At 43.3% G+C, this 20,548-nt stretch overlaps 1 protein-coding gene across 2 annotated transcripts in view; it reads right to left on the reverse strand.

Annotated features, from left to right (window-relative positions):
• Positions 1-8,124: 8,124 nt before the first annotated feature.
• Positions 8,125-20,548, reverse strand: part of KLHL5 (kelch like family member 5) — a 73,134-nt gene continuing 60,710 nt past the window's right edge. For both annotated transcript variants that reach the window (XM_075567866.1, XM_075567865.1), the window contains exons 7-11: positions 17,312-17,536; positions 16,158-16,320; positions 14,054-14,266; positions 12,194-12,365; positions 8,125-11,702 (exon numbers count right to left, since the gene is read on the reverse strand). In XM_075567866.1, coding sequence (XP_075423981.1) covers positions 11,646-11,702; positions 12,194-12,365; positions 14,054-14,266; positions 16,158-16,320; positions 17,312-17,536 — 830 coding nt within the window. In that variant the 3' untranslated portion in view covers positions 8,125-11,645. The remainder of the gene's footprint in view (positions 11,703-12,193; positions 12,366-14,053; positions 14,267-16,157; positions 16,321-17,311; positions 17,537-20,548) is intronic.

The raw sequence follows: 20,548 nt of genomic DNA on the forward strand, positions 1-20,548 counted from the left end.
TACGTCCACAAACCTGCCTTATTCCCTAGTTATATAACACACGATTGCTGAATAGCGCTCTCACAAACCCAAAATGATAATGGTGCATACAATAGTGCAAAAAATAATGCATAAAAATTAGTACATTAAAAAATATATAAATAGTGCATAAATAATATATATGGTGCACAAATGTGACAAACTAAGCTCTTAATGGTGAACTATAGGTGATTTAGAGGACAAAACCCACTCAACCCTTAGTGAAGACTGTTTCCAAAGTCTTCTGCACAAACTTCTTCCACAAAGACCAGGGGAGCGTCGTAAGTACCATAAAAATAAAAAAACATCACATAGTATAGCATAGTGATCACTCCTGACGAAGCCGTGCTGACCAACGGCGAAACGCGTAGAGTGTTTCAGCAAGAGATCTGTGAGAGAGAGCTCCAAGAGCGCATCTGCACCACCGAGTCCGGAGGTTCCTGCCACATCGGAAGTGACGTGTGACCCTGGCGTCGATGCGGAAGCATTTCGGAGAGCAGTGCGTTACACAGGGGAGGTCGCGACCCGCTGTGCACCTGCTACATGCTATACTGCGCTTGAAAATCTTTCTAAGTGTAAGCCTTCAATTGTATTTCACCGTGTAATAATAGATTTTTCATTCTACACATTGTTTTGTTCTTTTTCTTTGGAGACTGACTGCTGAATATTGCTGCACATCTACGGGAACATCCACCCCTTAAGTTGGATGACTGTCTGATATTTCTACTCTATTGTGAGTAGCCATTTGCGAGCCCATTTATTGTTTATATATTTTTGTTAACACTACTATACTATGTGATGTTTTTTTTTTTTACGGTACTTACGACGCTCCCCTGGTCTTTGTGGAAGAAGTTATTCCCTAATTACACAGCATACCGTGCTTCCGCTGCAGCAAATAATTCTGGGTAATAACATGTCAATGAGCACTGACAGGGTGTCACTTTTTGCTTCTTATCCACTCTAATATGGGTCTTTATAAACGTATGCCTGCTGTTTTATACAGCTTCTAAAGCACAGCCCAGGACCGAAAAGTGCATGGCCTAAAACCTCCTCACAGACAGCTGTGCTGACCTTTTTGGTCTCAATGGTTATTGGCCATGCAATGTGAAGCTGGTTGCAGCTACAAACCAGGTACACAAGTTAGGTTTGGCGAGTAAATAAAAGTGACAAAACTATACAGCAATGCTAAAGAACACTTCTGAGCACGTTGACATATCTGAAACAGGTCCACAACCCTGCCTTGCCCCATAATCGCACAGCATACCAGGCTTCCACTGCAGCAAAGGATTCTGGGTAAGTATATGCAAATTAGCACTCACTTTATGCTTCTTATCCATTTTAACATGGATCCCTATAAATGTAAGGCTTCTGTTTTACAGCTTTTGAAGCAAAGCCTGGGTTAAAAAAAAATAGCGCAGGGCCAGTAACCCTTCTCACAGACATCTTTTTCAACCATTTGCAGCACTGGGAAAGGTTCTGATGCAATGCTAAGTCTTCGCTGTGACACGCTGTGCATTGCAATAACCTGTACCGGCAAATCCAGCCGCACACCATGTACATTACCCTGTGATTTTAGTCCATCCAGATTGACACCTCTTATTCAAGTGGGTTGCCGTGAGGATTATTAGATAAATATTTTATTATTTGCATCAATACTTATGGGACTCATTAAATGTCACATTGGAAATGTTATCAACTGTTTTATTACTCCACTTATACCAACATGTCACGTAAATCAGTCTCCTTTCCTTTATCCATTAGCAGAAGCAGCAGTGATAGCGTGTTCCTTTGTACCCGACATGGCACAGTTCTGGATATGTAATTAAACTTACCTTTAATTGTTAATTGCTAGAAATATGAACTGAATTATTGCCTTTGCTTGATTGTATCTACTATATATGTGTGAAAGCAATGTATGTTTGTCTGCATGGCCTGTGTCCATTGGTCCCTTGGGCCGCCCCCGCACACCTCATTGGCCTGAGGCGGAGTGACGGACCAAAGGACACACAGTGTCACACACACACACACACACACACACACACACACACACACACACACACACACACACACACACACACACACACACACACACAGTGTCACACACACACACACCTCACCCCCCCAAGCTCATCCCCCCCCCCAAGCTCACCCCCCCCAAGCTCACACCCCGGCGCCGCTACAGTCAGCGGGGGGGCCACAACACGCTGCCTCCCACCTCACATCTACGTGGGAGCGGCCGGATGGGTGAGGCAGCGGCCGGATGGGTGAGGCAGCATACCCACGGGCCTCGCCGCACGCTCCTCGGCACCGCCTCACCTCTCCCACCCCCCCTCACAGCAAAGCCCAGCCTACCCGGCGCCGCCTGCAACGCTCCTCGGCACCGCCTCACCTCGAGGCGGAGGCCAGCGGGGGGGGGGGGGCTCCCGCCAGCCTTGCAGGAGGGACCCCACACATGCCCCGTGCTGCTCACCCCCCCTCCACATGCCCCGTGCTGCTCACCCCCCCTCCACATGCCCTGTGCTGCTCACCCCCCTCCACATGCCCCGTGCTGCTCTCCCCCCCTCCACATGCCCCGTGCTGCTCTCCCCCCTCCACATGCCCCGTGCTGCTCTCCCTGCAGCGTCCCCCCCCTCCACATGCCCTCTGTCCAGCTCCCGTCCGATCCCTGCCCCTCCATACCAAATGACTGCAGGGTCCGTCTCCCGGCCTGCACGAGGAAGATGCTGCCGACTGCAAGGTAAGCAGCTCCCCCCCCCACACATTCCTTCATCTCCAGCCTGATCCCTCCGTACACACACACACTATATATATCTCTATACATAAGACACACACACACACACAGATGTAGACACACACACACAGATGTAGACACACACACACACGTAGACATACACACACACACACACACACATAGACAGAAACACACACACACACACACGTAGACACACACACACACACCTATACAGACACCTATACAGACACACGTATACACACAGACACACGTATACACACAGACACACGTATACACACAGACACACGTATACACACAGACACACACACAGACACACGTAAACACACAGACACACGTATACACACAGACACACGTATACACATGTATACACACACGTATATACACACACGTATACACACGTACACACACACGTATACACACGTACACACACACGTAGACACACGTATACACACACGTAGGCACACGTATACACACACACATAGGCACACGTATACACACACACACACACACACACACACACACACACACGTAGACACACGTATACACACACACACATGTAGACACACACGCGTAGACACAAACGCGTACACACACGTATATACACACACGTATACATACACACGTACACGTTGACACAAGTATACACGCAGGCACACGTAGACAAGCAGGCACACGTAGACACGCAGGCACACGTAGACACGCAGGCACACGTACACACGCACACACACGTAGACACGCACACACACGTAGACACGCACACACACGTAGACACGCACACGCACACGTAGACACACACACGCACGTAGACACACTCACACGCACGTAGACACACACACGTACACGTAGACACGTACACACACACACACATGTACACATATACTCACACACATGTACACGTACACACACACACATGGAGTCATACACACACACATGTAGACATACACACACACGTATACACACACACACACACACACACACACACGTATACATACACATCATGTATACACACACATATGTATACACACACACACACACATACGTATACACACACATGTATACACACACACGTATACACACACAATGTATACACACACGTGTATACACACACACACACATGTATACACACACACACATGTATACACACACATGTATACACACACAAATGTACACACACACACACACGTAGACATACACACACACACGTACACATACACGCACACACATGTATACACACACAATGTATACACACATGTATACACACACACACACGTATACACACACACACACGTATACACACACACACTATCCCCAGCACCACCACATCAGCACACCGGTATCCCATGCCCCCCCAGCACACTGGCATTCTCGGCTCCCCACCATTCCCAGTCCCCATCAACACCATCAGCACCCACACATTGGCACCTTCGCACCTCCCCCATCGGCACACCCACATCCGCACCCCTACATCTGCAACAAACCCTCCCAAATCAGCACACCGATATAATCACCATCAGTACAGCCACAGCAGCAGTACCACCGCACACCGCCATGGGCCGCGTGGACCACTCCCCTCCCAAATGCCACCCCCACACCACAAACATCCCGGGCAACACCGGGGCTCTCAGCTAGTCTTTAATATATGCTGCTAAACAAGATGAGTTTTTAATGCCGATTTGGCCAGATAAAACAAATATATATATATAAATTGTGTAACAGATTTTCTGGCCTAGCCTGACCCACCCAATCTCACATTGGCCCTTGTGGTCTAACCAGTCCCCATTACAGTGTTGAGAAAAAGAGTGGTGGAGCACTGCTGTAAAAATAAAGGGCTGCTCTCTTCAGTGAGTGTACATTTCACACACCCACTGTGGTGCCTGCATACAACGCTTTATATATCCTTATTATCAGTGTTCGACAAATCTATACATTTGCTCGCCCCGGGCGAGTGGATTTAACATCGTGGCGAGCTCCTATTGGCCCAAGCAGCACACGTTTGGTACTAGGTGGCGAGTAGATTTTTTTTGTGTGGCGAGTAGATTTTTTGGTGATTTGTCAACCACTGCTTATTATGGCTACCAAGTGAGCATTTAATGCCTGTATACTGCACATGAAGTTAACTCTTTCCTGGACTTCAATGCTATATTGCACAATACTGCAAAGACATTTGTAGCACCTACAGGGATTCATTTCCCATATCTGCAGCCCCCATTACATGGTAGTGTCTGGTGGTGCACCTGTTGGCAACAGAACTCCTGAGTCTCCCGCATGATGTTGTGTGGGGATTGCCAACCAGACAGGCAGCTGAGGTAGTGTGCATGAGTTCTACCTATATCCAGTGCAGCGCCTCCACCTCATCAGGATCTGTGCGTCCGCAGGAAGATGTGACTGATGAGGAACTCCTCTGTGGTGCCTCCTCCTGTGCAAGAACTTCATACCCACACAGCAAGGATTGGTTGAACTTGTGCATCTTTATTGTACTTTCGGTATGGGCTAGCTGCCCCTCGCAGTGATTGACATCTTGGCATGTGATCCCTTCAAAGGTACACCCTCCCAATGGAGTGGGATCCCCTCTCCCCTCAGGGAGATCACCCCTGTGCCAGGTCCCTGGACACAGTATGGCGTTGATAGCTGGATGCTGATTGATATAGAATGGGGCCACTAGTTACAGCACTAGTGGGCCTCTTTCCCCCAGGTCTCAACGCAGACCTGCTCCTTACTCCAACACACTAACTTTGAGCAGTGCTGTGCCTTATATCTCTCAGGAGGCAGGCACATCTCTGATGTCACTAATGGTGGACTCAGAGTATGTAGCCACTCCCATCCACACATAGGGCACCTCACCAGGGGGTGAGGGCAAACCTCCATGATTACTGCTGGCATTCCCATAACTTACCAGGCCTTACTGCCAGCAGAAGAGGAAACGGCAGTCCATTTTACAGCCTGGCTACATTTGTAACCATTGATATCACAGATTACCATATAAGAAGTGGTGTGAGAGTGGCTTACAAAAAAGGGAAAATAGAATGAAGGCATTTTCCCGATTATACAGAGCATACAATTACATAGTACTCCAATGTCTACAATCAAATATGTATTCAAATGCAAGGGACAATTCCATTAACTCTGGATTATTTTGGGAATTGTCTCATCTTAGAAAGATGCGTCAAACTTTGTTTCAAGGGCGAGCCCAGGGTAAATATTGCATCTTAGAGACCAGAGTGCTATATACCAGCGCATTACATGGTCTCTTACTACACTGCTGTAGCATGTCACTTACCTGTGCAAGTGCCTTGTGTGTGTTATTTTATTAGCTCCACTGGATCCCAGAGGTCTAGGCATGAAGTGTCACAAAATGCTGTTTTTTACAGTTAGATGACACTGAAATCCTTAATTTTATTTTGCATTTCTTAGCATTAACTGTGCTGTGTGACAACCTTATGGGAGACATTACTTGGTGCAATATTAGGATGTAATTAGAGCAACATTCTTGTATAACAGCATGGAAACCGGGGAATCACCCGGAACGTGTTACTATGATACTTACCGTTGCTTGTGGTCTTTTTAAAAGGAAGTGAAACGGCTGTCCAATAGGAAGTGGAGTCTTCGACAGAAGGGGAGCGCAGATGCACATTCAGGAAGAAGAAGAATGACCCATATGGTGTAATACGTATATGGTGGGAGTTTAGAATGTATAACAAGAGAATGAGTTTACTCACATTTCCCAAATAAATGCAGGCATTTCAGACACATACAGTACTCTCTTAAAAAGGAGCTTGAAAACCTCTACGACTGGAAGGGTAAGTAACCTTATATAGGTGGTCCAGTGGTCATGTGTGAGTCAGATGATCCTCAGAGGGATAGAAAGGACAATAGTGCAAATCGTTTTAGACAAATTTGCCTATAAACTAGTGACTTGCACTATTAGTTCTTGTATCCAGAACGTATTACACCATATGTGTCATTATTCTTTTTCCTGAACGGGGATCCTGCGCTCCCCTTCTGTCGAAGACTTCACTGCCAACAGAAGAACCACAGAAACGGTTCTTCAATTAGGGGTTTTGAGCTGCCTTAAGATTAATTTATTATGGAGTTGAAATTGGAGGTGAAGATTGGAGGAAGATCTGGACTCTGCATTACAACGTTGCCACTGTGAGACATTAACTTTTAACATCTGTGATTTATTTGTACACTTTTATCCTCCAGTACCTTGGAACTCTCTCCTCCTGCATCTCCCTATTTCTTTTTCTGTTTACTGTTTCCTCACTCCTTTGTGAGCATTTCTGTTCTCTACAACATCTCCACTCCACCATTATTTATATACCTCTACCAACAACGTCTTTACCCCTCAATAAAAAACACCCACACAAATCCTCTATTCACACCTTCTATCTACTCCTTCCTGCTGCTCAGGATCTTCCCTCAGCCTGAAGCCAGACATACACACCTGATCTCACTCATGCCTCCTTGCCACCTCTTCCCCTGTAAATGGTGTTAACCTTTTCATTTAACACTGACCTTCCTTAAATTTTACCCTACAAATCAAGCATCCCAATAGCCTGCCCTCATGGCTAATGTCCCACACTCAGTCACTCCTACCACCCATTGTGACCAAGCACTGCCATCTACAGCACTTACTCCCTCACCTGCTGTCTCTGTAAGTTTCCCATTAAACCTCTTAGATTGTAAGCTCTTCGGGGCAGGGATTTCCTTTCCTATTGTCTGATTTTGCGGCACTTATTGTATAATTATAATTCCCTGTACTGTATTCTTTGTGAAGCGCTGAGTACACTTTTGGCGCTATATAAATAAAGACATACAATACATGCACTTATTGCACATGGGTTTGTGGCACTAGCACCTGAACACTTATAATGTATTCTATATTTGTTTTGTTGATTCACGTTTTTCCTCGATTTAGTATTTAAAATATAAACACTCCTAGCATCTTCACAAGAGCGCCTTTTTGACATTCCTGTTTGCTTTGTCCAATAGGAAGCCACAACCAATGATAATGCCTCTCTCATTGGCCAGCAGGATTTGGTGGCCATTTTGTTGTATGGAATTTTATGAATTAAAAAAAAAAAAAAAAAAAGAACAGCCCAGATTGCTGCTATAAAGTTTGTGTCAATGCGATTTGTTTCTTGAGAATACATTAGCAAGACTTCAGGTGGAGTTACTTCATACAAGATAACATGAGAGTTTTTGCGTCAAGGAGCAAATAGCAGTAAAATGATACATAACTCCTGTAGTTTTTAAAAGTACAAACCCGTACAGTGCCTCATTAACACGATGGCAATTAATGTTTTGAAGCATCAAATAAGCATATGCCCACACACAAAAAAAAGATAGTCCAATTTTATCATGGTTTGATTTTATAATAAATGCTGTAACTACACACATTTTTACAAAATGTAAAAAAAACAACAGACAAGTTCACAGATCATCAAATGTTACTGCTCGGGATTCTCTTGGAAAAAGATCAATAAATAAAGCTAACTTTCCACATAAAACATCTGTGTATAGATCTAAAAAACTTGTCATTGTTGGTGGGGTCTGTGAAGCACTAACAGCAGTGCATAAAGTGAGGAATTGGCATACATGTATCCCCTTCTTTATTACGTTAAGGATATTCCAGAATGTCACATCTTTCAAACTTCACAGAAGCCCAGCGCTCTTTTATGTTAGAGAGAAGGCACAGAGAGAAAAAAAACAAATACCACATACATGAGTGGAATATTAAAATAATAGAATACAAAATTAAACCAATTAGATATAAGAGTACACATTCCAATATGTGACTCCTATAATTGGAAGTACAATTTTTTTTGCGGGGGGAGGGACATTTTTACAGAACATGCCAGGTATTGTAATATGGTCCAGCAAAAATAGAAACAAACATTTTCATGGAATGTTTAGGGAGGGTTACATTAACTGATCACTCATTTGATATTGCACAATTGAAATATATATTGGATAATCAAAAATAACTTAATTGGAATAACCCATACTTGATAAAAAAAAAAGCATAAATGTGACACACCTAATTAACAAATACTTTTCTGTCTCTGATTATGCCGATGCGTGCAAATGATTCAAATTGTATTCTTTCACTCTGACGTTTCTCCGTCTAGATCCTCAAAACCAATGGATAGATTTCAGACAGATGTTATGGCTTATTTGAAATCTCTAATACAAAACAATAGCGTATCATTGTAAACTTCCATGTTAGTGGACAGGTGGTAGGCAAGACATGTTTTCTGTACTGGACTTCTTTAAAGCAGGAATTACCCCAAACCCATTCTTTTTCTATGTACCTCAACCGGGACGTTCCCCAGAGCTATGGACTTTGGGAACCGACCCTTTCATGAGATGTTTGGTGTTTTTTTGTGTGCCTTCTTTGACACTAAAAATAAACCACAAATATGGCTGCAAGGACTCCCGATGACATTCCAGCTTTCTATTTGCCATAAAGCATGTTGGATCCTATGAACATTTTGTGTCCACCAGGCAAATATTCTTGCCCAGTGACGGTACTGTGAGAACTAGGGAGTCCCCTGAGGTCGGGGGACCATGAATCCCATCTGGGGAACCCTTCGGTTCAGGTCAGTCATTTTTTAAAATATATATCTCCCAAAAATATCAAGCCACGAGGACGCCATTAAATTGTTCCAAAAGAGAAGCTTTGGGTAACTGGAAGTGCATCGGACCAGCCAGCTCTGATTTTCTGTCGGTCTACCTGATTTTGACTCCATTTCACCGATTTTCAGAATCAAAAGGTCACAGGCTTCAATGGAGTCTCACTGTACACACAGTACTTCTCAATTTAAAAGCTATTTTCTTCGGCCCATTACACCAAGGATCACAACTGCTGAGATTTGGTGGATGAACATCTCTTGTGTATAAAGATATTATGTAGTGAAATAAAGTTTCTCCATTTGTCTGTAGACAATGTTTTGCATTTTTCAGTTGCCGCTGCTCACATCTCACAATGGACCTTCCTGGTCGGGCCAATGAATATATACAGTAGTAAAGTTATCATCAAGAGGAGGGCTCACACAGGCGTAAGCATAAATTAGCCAAAATCCGATATTTTGGTTGAACTAAGCAACTTTTATCAAGGTGAGGGTTTATGCTTAAGCCCCTTTGAGCCGTCCTCTGTATAACTTTACTACTGTACAAAGATATTAAGACACAGAGTAGGATGTCAATTTGCTCCCCCCTCCCCATAAAAAACAAGCAAATCTGCCTAAGGATGGTCAAAGATAAAGAGATAACCTCTCTAACAAATTTGATTCTGTTTAAAATGTAACTTGCCCCACAATTATGAGGCTGCCCACCAATTTAGTTCCAGTTGAAAACGCCTGAGTACACACCCCGTTTTTTTACAGGAATTGAGCTCCGAAATAGTTTGCTTTCAGATGGGGCATCACAAAATACATCTCCAGATAAATATTATGACGAAAAAAGGCTCTACTCCCCTTTCAAAATGGCTGCTGGGGAGCTTCCTGACCGTGATCTTCTAGTCCAGCGCTGTGCAAACTTTCAGTTGCGGCCCCCTTCCTGGGAGCCGCAGCGTTCATGCCCCCCCTCCCCCGAAGGCACAGCTTCAAAGGACGTTGCGGGTCACGTGTGACATCACATGCTGCGTTGTCATGGCGATGCGTCGCCAAAGACCCGGCTGCCAGTAGGTAAGTGAGGTTACAGAGGCCTCACGCCTCCCCCGGCATTAAATTAAATGCCTGGGGGAAGAGCGTGGGGCCTCTAACAGCCCGCGCCCCCCTGCAAATTCTCCCGCGCCCCCCAGTTTGCGCACCGCTGATCTAGTCAGCAGCAGTGAACTAATACCATTACCCATCTCAATGTTTCAAAATGTTGCTTTAAATACAAAATAAAACTAGATTACATTTAAAAATAAGGCTTTGGTAAATACATTTAAAATTAAAAAAAATAATAAGTGGACAAAGTACAATGTCCGTGCAATAGTCACAAAATAAGAGCATATTTTTGATACAACAAAAAAGAAAATGCATGTATAACCACTATTTAATTTTTCTTCATCCTTTTCCTCCTCTGGTCTTCTTTCCCTCTCTTCCCGCCGCTCTCCTCACTTCCGTGCATCCATATTCAGGCTGACACTCGTTCCTTTCTATATGTTGTACTTACTTTGACTAAAAGTGATCTATTTACCAGTGAAATAGGATTGAGTGTACTCTGCACGGCCCTCATTCCTTCAGGTTTCTGGATTGCATTACTATATATATTTATATCTCTCTCTAACATCGCTGGTTGTGCATTTTTTTCGTTGCTTAATATTTCGATAGCCCCTAATGCAGATTAACGCCTTCAGTGCCAGAGAGGCCTACAACACAACATGTTGCAAGCCCTTCTGGTCTTGAAAAAGTTAAGTGGGGGACTCAACTCCAATCCTCAAAACCTCACAACAGGTCAGGTTTTCAGGATATCCCTGCTTCAGCACAGGTGGCTCAGTCGATAGACTGTCTGTGCTGAAGCAGGGATATCCTGAAAACCTGACCTGTTGGGGGTCTTGAGAACTGGAGTTGAGAACCCGTGGGTTAAGCCATGAATCTTTGTAACATATGTTGCGTTGAAAAATGATACTATTCTATAATATATAGGCAAGAAAAAAACTCACTAGCTACTAGTGTTTAAAAAACGTTGCATCCATTTTAATGGCTTAAATACAGTCTCAGTCAAAATGTGCATGGCGTATGTATGTGAAAGGTCCTTAAAATGTGATAAATACGAAGGTTTCCTCGTTCACCACAAAACCACAGAGGAAGAGAAAGTGTGCTCTGAATGATAATCTCTTTGGGAATGTAAAAGTCCGTGCAGATGGTGGCATAAAACTGGCAAATTATAGTTTTACAGTTACTACACATGCACCAGCTCTGCCAAGGCACAACGGAGCAACCTAGGGCAGCAAAGAAGAAAAAGGTCATTAACGCACAAAGACAAACAAAAAGTATTGTTCAGCAATGATCTCTCAGATTGTAGTAGAAGTACTATAGGGAACCTCATCACGGACGTATCAAATAACAACCCTGCACCAAGGATTCCTCCATTGGCGCTTAAAGAGGTAATGATTGGCAGGAAAATTGCATACAAAATTTGTTTCAATTTTGGTCTGGGTTATTTTTCGGAGGATATTTTGTATTTTGTTTTATTTTAAAGATCAACAAGACATTCCACATATAGATTACAGAATTATTAGGAACCCGGAGGGCCCTTTCCTAATTTAGAGCTGGACTATTATTGTACTTTACATTTGCTGCTCGTTTTTCTACAAAATCGCTCCTGGGTCGGGGACGTATACAAGATGCCAGCACAAGAATACTAACCCAGGAGTTTGCAAGCATCTATTTTTTATTTTTAAAGGTCAACAACAAATTCTTCATTGCTTACCTGTGTCCACTCATTTGTTTGGGGATCATAGGCCTCCACGGTATTGAGATAGCTTTGTCCGTCATAACCTCCGACAGCGTAAAGTTTGTCACCCAATAGGCATACTCCTACGGCATCCCTGCTAATGCTCATAGAGGCTACTGAGGTCCACATGTCTGTTTTGGGATCATATCTGTAAATGAATATTATTTCGTTGTTACATAAATATGAAATAATGTGTAGTATAGATTTGTACTCTAACTTCGTGACTTGTTAGCCATTTGGAGTTACAATTATTTGTAATGTTACATAGTAAATTAGGTTGAAAAAAGACATGTGTTCATCAATTTCAACCTGTGCTAAATTTAGATGACAGATACTTTATACTATATTTGAACTTACAGTATTTTAATCCAGAGGAAGGCAAAGAAAACCCCAGTGAAATATCATCCAATGATGTCTAATAAGGGGGGGGGGGAATTCCTCCCTGGATCAATATCTTTCTCATGTTTACTTATTTGGTATATCCCTGTAGACCTTTCCTTTTTTTTGAAGATATCTATTGTATCTGCCATCACAGTTTTCATGGGTAATGAATTCCACATTTTTACTGCCCTTAAATATAAGTTAGGAGTTGATTGACCAGTCTCAACCTGGCTCATCAAGTAGGTTAAAAAAGCCTGCTGAACAGACTACAGGGGATCTCTGGCACAGGGAGAGTCTGTGCTGCCAGAGAGATCCCAGTGGAGGAAATACTCTGTTCCAAGGAACACTGGTTCCTGGAACCTGCCAGAGGGAAGCCCCCCATTGACACCACCACATATCCTGGACGGACACGGGGAGCACCCTGCCTACAGCTACCTCTCTTTGGACTGGTGTCAAAAGGTTGGTAAGAGGCCTACCCTTCCAGCCGTCAGATACTGCTGAATGGTTGTTAGTCCCCTACATAGGCCTGGTTGTTATTTTCTGCTCTAACTTTGTTTGCCTAGATGAAGCTATGTTCTGTTTAAAGCTGCTGGCTAATAAAGCCTACATTTATTTCTCCTCCGTGGACCGAAACATTTGGTTTGTTGTAGCTCGACTGAAACAGTCGTTAAACTACTGAGTGTCCAGTGTTGGTTTCAATATTGTCTGGATGCTGCACTTTGTTATGAACTCTTATCTTTAACAGTGCACGACATGTCCCAAGGACACTACTCCACTGCAGGTTTGAGTGTGCTGCAACCTTGATTTTGCTTTAATTCTGTATGAATATTAATTCTGGAGGCTCTAAATTAGACGGCCCGCTGTGGTCTATGAGTTACGTTGAATGGGAAGGGTCCAAAAGTGTAGAGGATCTGCAGGCATTGCTGTGGTTACATTAACAAAGACCTGGTATGTCCGTAAGATCAGGAGCAGTGTGAATTGTAGCCTCTGATACTGTGACTACACCCTCTGGTGCTTCCTCACTTCCACTGACTTCTCAGTGATGAACATGAAGAGGTAGATTCATCAAGCTCGGGTATAGGTCAGTGCACCGGGTTCCGGTGTTAACTCCCATTGACTTGAATGGGGATTCACGTTGGATCAGGTGCGCTAACCCACAACAGTACTTGATTAATCTGCCCCCTAAGTGCCTATTAGCAATGTTCTATTGCCTTATTGGCATTGTTGCCTACACCTTCTGCTTTAGAAGATACAAATGTAGCCTTCTTCATTGTTCCCTTTGGTGGTATATGTTATGATTTTACATAATACTACCATTGAATACTCTGAATTATAACGAGATATGCTGTGTGATCTGTAAAACAATATCATGTACAACATCGTTACATCCATCATTGGCCATGGCATGGTCTTCCCTATCTGCTGGTTGTTGTAGCATTCTAATTCGAGTGCTACCTTTCTACACAGTCGGATAGCCGAGATGTTAAATTGGAAGCTGGTGCGTCATGTCCTCCGATTGCATACAAGAAACCATTCCAAGTAGTAACACCAACCCCCCCTCTTCGCTTTGACATCTGTGAGCACAGGGTCCATTTGTTGGTGTGAGGATCAAAGCATTCTACAGATTTGAGGCAAGAACTTCCATCACGACCACCCACTGCATAAAGTCTGTAAAGCAATGAAAACAAAATGTGTGATTTATGGAAAATAATTTTTAAAACCACTTCCATGTGGACGGCGGCTCCAAAAGTATGAGTTATAAAACGTAATAAATATGGAAATATCCCTTTTTGCTTGAGCAATGTACATCTGATAGTCTTAATGGGTCAGAATGAAGTTACCATAAATAAAACAATCACCTTCAAAGCAGGAATCCAACCAAACCACTCGTAGTAAACACTATATTAGAGTAGGACCCTAACCATAATAGCAGGAAAACAATCCAAGAATAGGAGACGGTGCACAACCATAATAGTCTGATCCCCGATACATATTGGGGATTTGGAGAAAGTTCATTGTGCTCCCTCTTACTAGGTGCTCCGCTATTGCTCAGCCTACCAATAAGGAGTGGATGACAAGTGTCTATGATGTCTCTAAGTCTCTATGATGTAGCTGTGCTAAAAAGGCGTGGTAATTCAGAAACCCTCAATGGCTTTGTCAGTGTCAGGAATCCACTCCTGGCTTTTCTCGTAGCCTTGCAGGGTGCTGTTGTTCTCACTAATTCCCTCTTTGCAATCAACAGCAGCTGTGTGGGCTATCACTGCAACCTAGCCTTGTACTTAGTCATTGGAGCAGTGCCCTCACACCCTCCTCCTGGGATTGGCCTGCTGGCCTTTAAATACTGCATTCCCCCACAATCCCTCTCTGTCGAGCATAATCCTTTTTGGATGTTATCAGTGTTTTGCCACAAGCCTCTTGGTTTGTTATCTCTCATTACTAATCTCTGTTTATTGTTCCAGTTCGTTGTATTCGTTCCTGTTTCCTCGCACCCTGCAGCTACTTCACTGAGGCCTGTGTTCCTCTCTTCTCAGAGAGCCTGGACCCTGCAACCTGCGAGCTTGGACCCTGCAACCTGCTGCATACTCCTCTTGCAGAGGTTGCTGTTTTGACCCCGTGGCCTGCTGCTCTTTCTCCCTTCGCAGAGGCCAGCTTAAACTTCTGCGCTGAAGCACCCCGGAGACCTGCTGTGTGCTATCTCCCTGGAGCCCGCAACCTGCTGCTTCTACCCTTAGCAGAGGTTGCTATTTGGACCCTGTGGCCTGCTGCTCTTTCCCCCTTCGCAGAGGCCAGCTTGAATTCCTGCACTGATGCATTAGTTTTCCAGTGCTGCTTGGCGGTGTGCCCTCTCCGGTCAGCCTTCTCTCTGCTGAACTCTGGTCAGCCTTCTCCTCGCTGAGACCAGTACCATGGGCCTGTTTGATTATGAACTTCGCACTCCGGACCAGTCTGCGCGGTCTAAGGTCGGTGATTTCATAACCCAACCTCAGCCCCGCGGTCCGGCCCCCGGTTTGTGGCGAGCACAGGCGTAACAGTCAGATTCGCCTGCTTAAAAAAAAACTTTTCCTACTCCATTAAGGTTCAATAAGGTTCAATGCAGCCGATTGCGGAAAACTGACATTCAAGTCAATTATCATTTTCGGCAGATCGCGACGCAAATCGGACACTTTTGACCTCATTTAATAAATTCCTTAATCCCTTATCACAATAATAGACTTAAAAAAAAAAAAAAAGAGATGAAGTATTAAAAGAAATAACCTAATCAGAAGGAAGTAGCCAAGTAGGTGACCCGGGTGGTTTATAAATGCAGTTAAATGGCCTGTCTGCTTTAACAAACATATTTTAATATTTGCATACAGTACATAGGATATTTAAAATCACGATTATTACAAGAATCTGCTGATCTCTAGATGACCATAATTACCATGATCTAGTTCTTGTGCTCATCCCTAACAATAGTTTTGTCTAATCAAATAAAAACGATGGTTGCCGTATTACTAGGTAAAAGTAGAATTCACATATATGGAATTGAATGTCTAAATCCGCCTGTTATTTTGCTTACTTTCCACCTAGCACAGCCACACCAACTGTGCTCCTGGGAGTTGACATACTGGCAACAAAATTCCACTGGCGTGCCTGCGGGTCCCATCTCTCCACCGTGTTCAGGTAACTCCATCCATCGTGGCCACCCACAGCATACATAGGTCCTTCTAAAACCGCCACTCCTATCGTAAGGAAGCAGAGTAAGTTAAGGTCATGTTACTGGCTACTGTGGTTGTATAATCTGCAATGCATTCAGTTATGGGTTTATGATTCACATAATTCACGCTTGGAGCTGTATCAGCACATCATTTCCTGTAATCAGAATCACATGAAAAAGATGAAGGTTTATTTTTTTTTTTTCACTTGTCATTCAGTATTACTTGTGATGAGATAAAGCGTAGTGTTGAAAGGCACTGAATAATATTAATTCTGCAATGCTTTAGTCAAGCGAACATTTCACGTAACAAAATTTATGTGGCTGTAAAATTATTGACTTTGTTTTATTAAGATCAGATTTCTCCGGGTTGCACATAAGATATTATGACGGCTAAATAGCTTTTCCAAAGTAGTGGTTGCTATTTATTTTTGTTGACGCATCAAAACATATTCAAAGTCCCGTTTTACACTGATTGTTATAGATTGAGCTTTGTTCCTATGTGCCAAGTATTATTTAATCTCCCCACATGGAATATAAATACGATGAGGAAAGGAGATTTCACCAGCAGCAAAGGAAAGGGTTATTTACAGTAAGGGCAGGTAAAATGTGGAATTCATTACCCATGGAGACTGATTGCAGGTTCAATGGATATATTTAAGAAAAGGTCAGACATCTTTTTAGAAAGAAAAGGTATTCACGGATATACCAAATAACTAAACATGGGAAGGATGTTGATATAGGGAGTAATCTGACTGCCTATATTTCGAGTTTGGAAGGAATTTATTTTTCCCTTTTATGAGATATCATTCAATGATATTTCACTGGGGTTTTTTGTTTGCCTTCCTCTGGATCAATCTACTGTAAGTAGGGATAGAGGATAAAGTATGTCATATAAATTTAGCATAGGTTGAACTTGATGGACGTATGTCTTTTTTCAACCTCATCTTCAGTAAGAAATGTAACTGTGTAGCATGGAATGTTACATACAATTACAAATGATGAACATTCCTACTTACCGAGGCCATGTCTATGAGTAGACATGGGTGGCATTACGCTCCATGTTTTAGTTTTGGGGTTGTAGCATTCGACAGTATTTAACGTCTTTAGTCCATCTCTGCCTCCAACGACATACAGTTTATCATCCAACACAGCGACTCCAAACTGCAGTCTCCGTCCATTCATGTTAGCTACAGGAGTCCACATGTTGGTGCGAAGATCATACTTTTCAATACTTGTAGCTCCTGAGTGGGAACAGAGACACATTCATATCAAATGTGGTTATTATTAATGACTTGTACATGTTTGCCCCCACAAAATGTTTTGCAGGCTCATATGGCAACAAAAAGGTTCCAACAAAGATATGTATAAAAGCATTTAAAACAGGAGGGCCACAAACAGGCCAGGTTTTAAGGATATCCCTGCTTCAGCACAGCTGGCTCAATCAGTGGCTCAGTCGAAAAAGAGATTGAGCCACCTGTACTGAAGCAGGGATAAGGCTGTGTAACATCAAAAGCGTCACATCATAAGTGTACATCAAAAGTGTCTACAAGAGTTAATTTTGGAGTTGAAATTGGAGGTGAAGATCTGGACTCTGCATTACAACGTTGCCACTGTGAGACATTAACTTTTAACATCTGTGATTTATTTGTACACTTTTATCCTCCAGTACCTTGGAACTCTCTCCTCCTGCATCTCACTATGCCCTCCCTACTGCTTTTTCTGTTTACTGTTTCCTCCCTCCTTTGTGAGCATTTCTATTCTCTACAACATCTCCACTCTCCACTTCACCATTATTTATACACCTCTCTCCCAACAACTTCTTTACCCCTGAATAAAAAACACCCACACAAATCCTCTATTCACACCCTCTATCTACTCCTTCCTGCTGCTGGGGATCTTCCCTCAGCCTGAAGCCAGACATACACACCTGATCTCACTCGTGCCTTCCTGCCACCTCTTCCCCTGTAAATGGTGTTAACTTTTTCATTTAACACTGACCTTCCTTAAATTTTACCCCACAAATCAAGCATCCCAATAGCCTGCCCTCATGGCTAATGTCCCACACTCAGTCACTCCTACCACCCATTGTGACCAAGCACTGCCATTTACAGCACTTACTCCCTCACCTGCTGACTCTGTAAGTTTCCCATTAAACCTCTTAGATTGTAAGCTCTACGGGCAGGGATTTCCTTTCCTATTGTCTGATTTTGCTGCACTTATTGTATAATTATAATTCCCTGTACTGTATTCTTTGTGAAGCGCTGAGTACACTTTTGGCGCTATATAAATAAAGACATAGAATATCCATAAACCTGGCCTGTTGGTTGCCCTTGAGGACTGGAGTTGACCACTCCTGTTTTAAAACATTAACTAAATGGTGCAGGTGTATACAGTGCGTTGCAGGACTCACTGCACTACTCTCCAGAATGGAGCAGAAGGGGTAATTAAGTCGTTTTCATGTGTCTAAATACAATACAATACAATAGTAAGGTCTTAACCAAGTGCAATATTTGTAATCATTGCACTGTTTCTCCCCCACAGCCCCCCCCCCTAATACACACATTGAATTTGAATTCTTACGACATATTTTAGAAACGCTTCAAAGATTTAATATGGTGTAAAGTTTTTGTGTTATAATTTGCTTATCTGGATTGCCACAGGAGTTTTGGAAGAACATCAGTCGAAGAGAGATGCTGTCCCATTTGCACGGTTACGAGATTCAGGCGCATGGTTACTAAGTGGTGCTATTACATACGACACATTCCGGCCCATTCAAGGAAAGCCAATGCCTTTGCATACAAGTTAACCCTATTAGTGCCTCATGCAGCAAGGTCATAATAAGTTGAATGTAAGATCATGGTCATATGACACTGGCGACACACTTTATTCGAGCTTGGCTAGTCCCACGAATTCGGGTATACCCGGGTGTATTGAGGTTTGTGACTGTTTTCTGCCCGAGTGCATTGAGTTATTTTCCAAGCAGGGATTGAAGCATTTTATTCCCGCTGGCTGCAATACTGCACAGTATATATATATATACTGCATTACAATTCATGAATTTATGCCATCTGGTAGACACGCGAAGCATTGCAGCCTATTAAATCCTAATCATTATCATTTAACAGATCAGCCGCCCATCAGCCAGGCATGTACCCAGGCTGGGAAGGCAAATGCAACGGGGCTTGTCAGAGGTGAGGAGTGGCGCATTCCAGGTATCTGCCAGGTACATACCGGGTATTTGCTCGAATAAAGTGTGTCGGTGCAGTGATGTATGTATGTATGTCTTTATTTGTTTAGCGCCATAAAATGTACATAGCGCTTCACAGTAGTAATACATGTCATATAAATAACAAATATAAATAACAGATCATGGGAATAAGTGCTTCAGACATACTGTAAAAGTAACATTAAGGAAGGAGTCCCTGCTCCGAGGAGCTTACAATCTAATTGGTAGGTAGGGAGAACGTACAGAGACAGTAGGAGGGAATACTAGTAAGTGCGTCTGCAGGGGGCCAAGCTTTGTGTCATGTGTCCATGATTATCCAGTGCTACTCATATGCTTCTTTAAGCAGATGTGTCTTAAGGTGGGTCTTAAAGGTGGATAGCGAGGGGGCTAGTCGGGTATTGAGGGGAAGGGCATTCCAGAGGTGTGGGGCAGAAAGTGAGAAAGGTTTAAGGCGGGAGAGAGCTTTAGATACAAAGGGGGTAGTAAGAAGACTTCCTTGAGAAGAACGCAAGAGTCGTGATGGTGCATAGCGAGAAATTAGGGCTGAGATGTAATGAGGGGCAGAAGAATGTAAAGCTTTAAAAGTGAGCAGTAGAATTGAGTGTGAGATACGCGATTTAATCGGAAGCCAGGAGAGGGATTTCAGCAGGGGAGACGCTGAGACAGATTTAGGAAAGAGTAGAGTGATTCTGGCAGCAGTGTTTAGGATAGATTGTAGGGGAGACAGGTGAGAGGTAGGAAGGCCGGACAGCTGGAGGTTGCAGTAATCGAGACGTGAGAGAATGAGGGCCTGAGTCAGAGTTTTAGCAGTTGAGTAACAGAGGAAAGGGCGTATCTTTGTGATATTGCGGAGGAAAAAGCGACAAGTTTTAGAAACGTTTTGAATATGAGAGGAGAATGAGAGAGAGGAATCAAGTGTGACCCCTAGGCAGCGTGCTTGGGCTACTGGGTGAATGATCGTATTTCCAATAGCAATGTGGAAGGATGTAGTAGGGCCAGGTTTGGGAGGTAGTATAAGGAGCTCTGT

This window comes from Ascaphus truei, chromosome 1 (assembly GCF_040206685.1).
Source record: "Ascaphus truei isolate aAscTru1 chromosome 1, aAscTru1.hap1, whole genome shotgun sequence".
Classification (NCBI taxonomy): domain Eukaryota; kingdom Metazoa; phylum Chordata; class Amphibia; order Anura; family Ascaphidae; genus Ascaphus; species Ascaphus truei.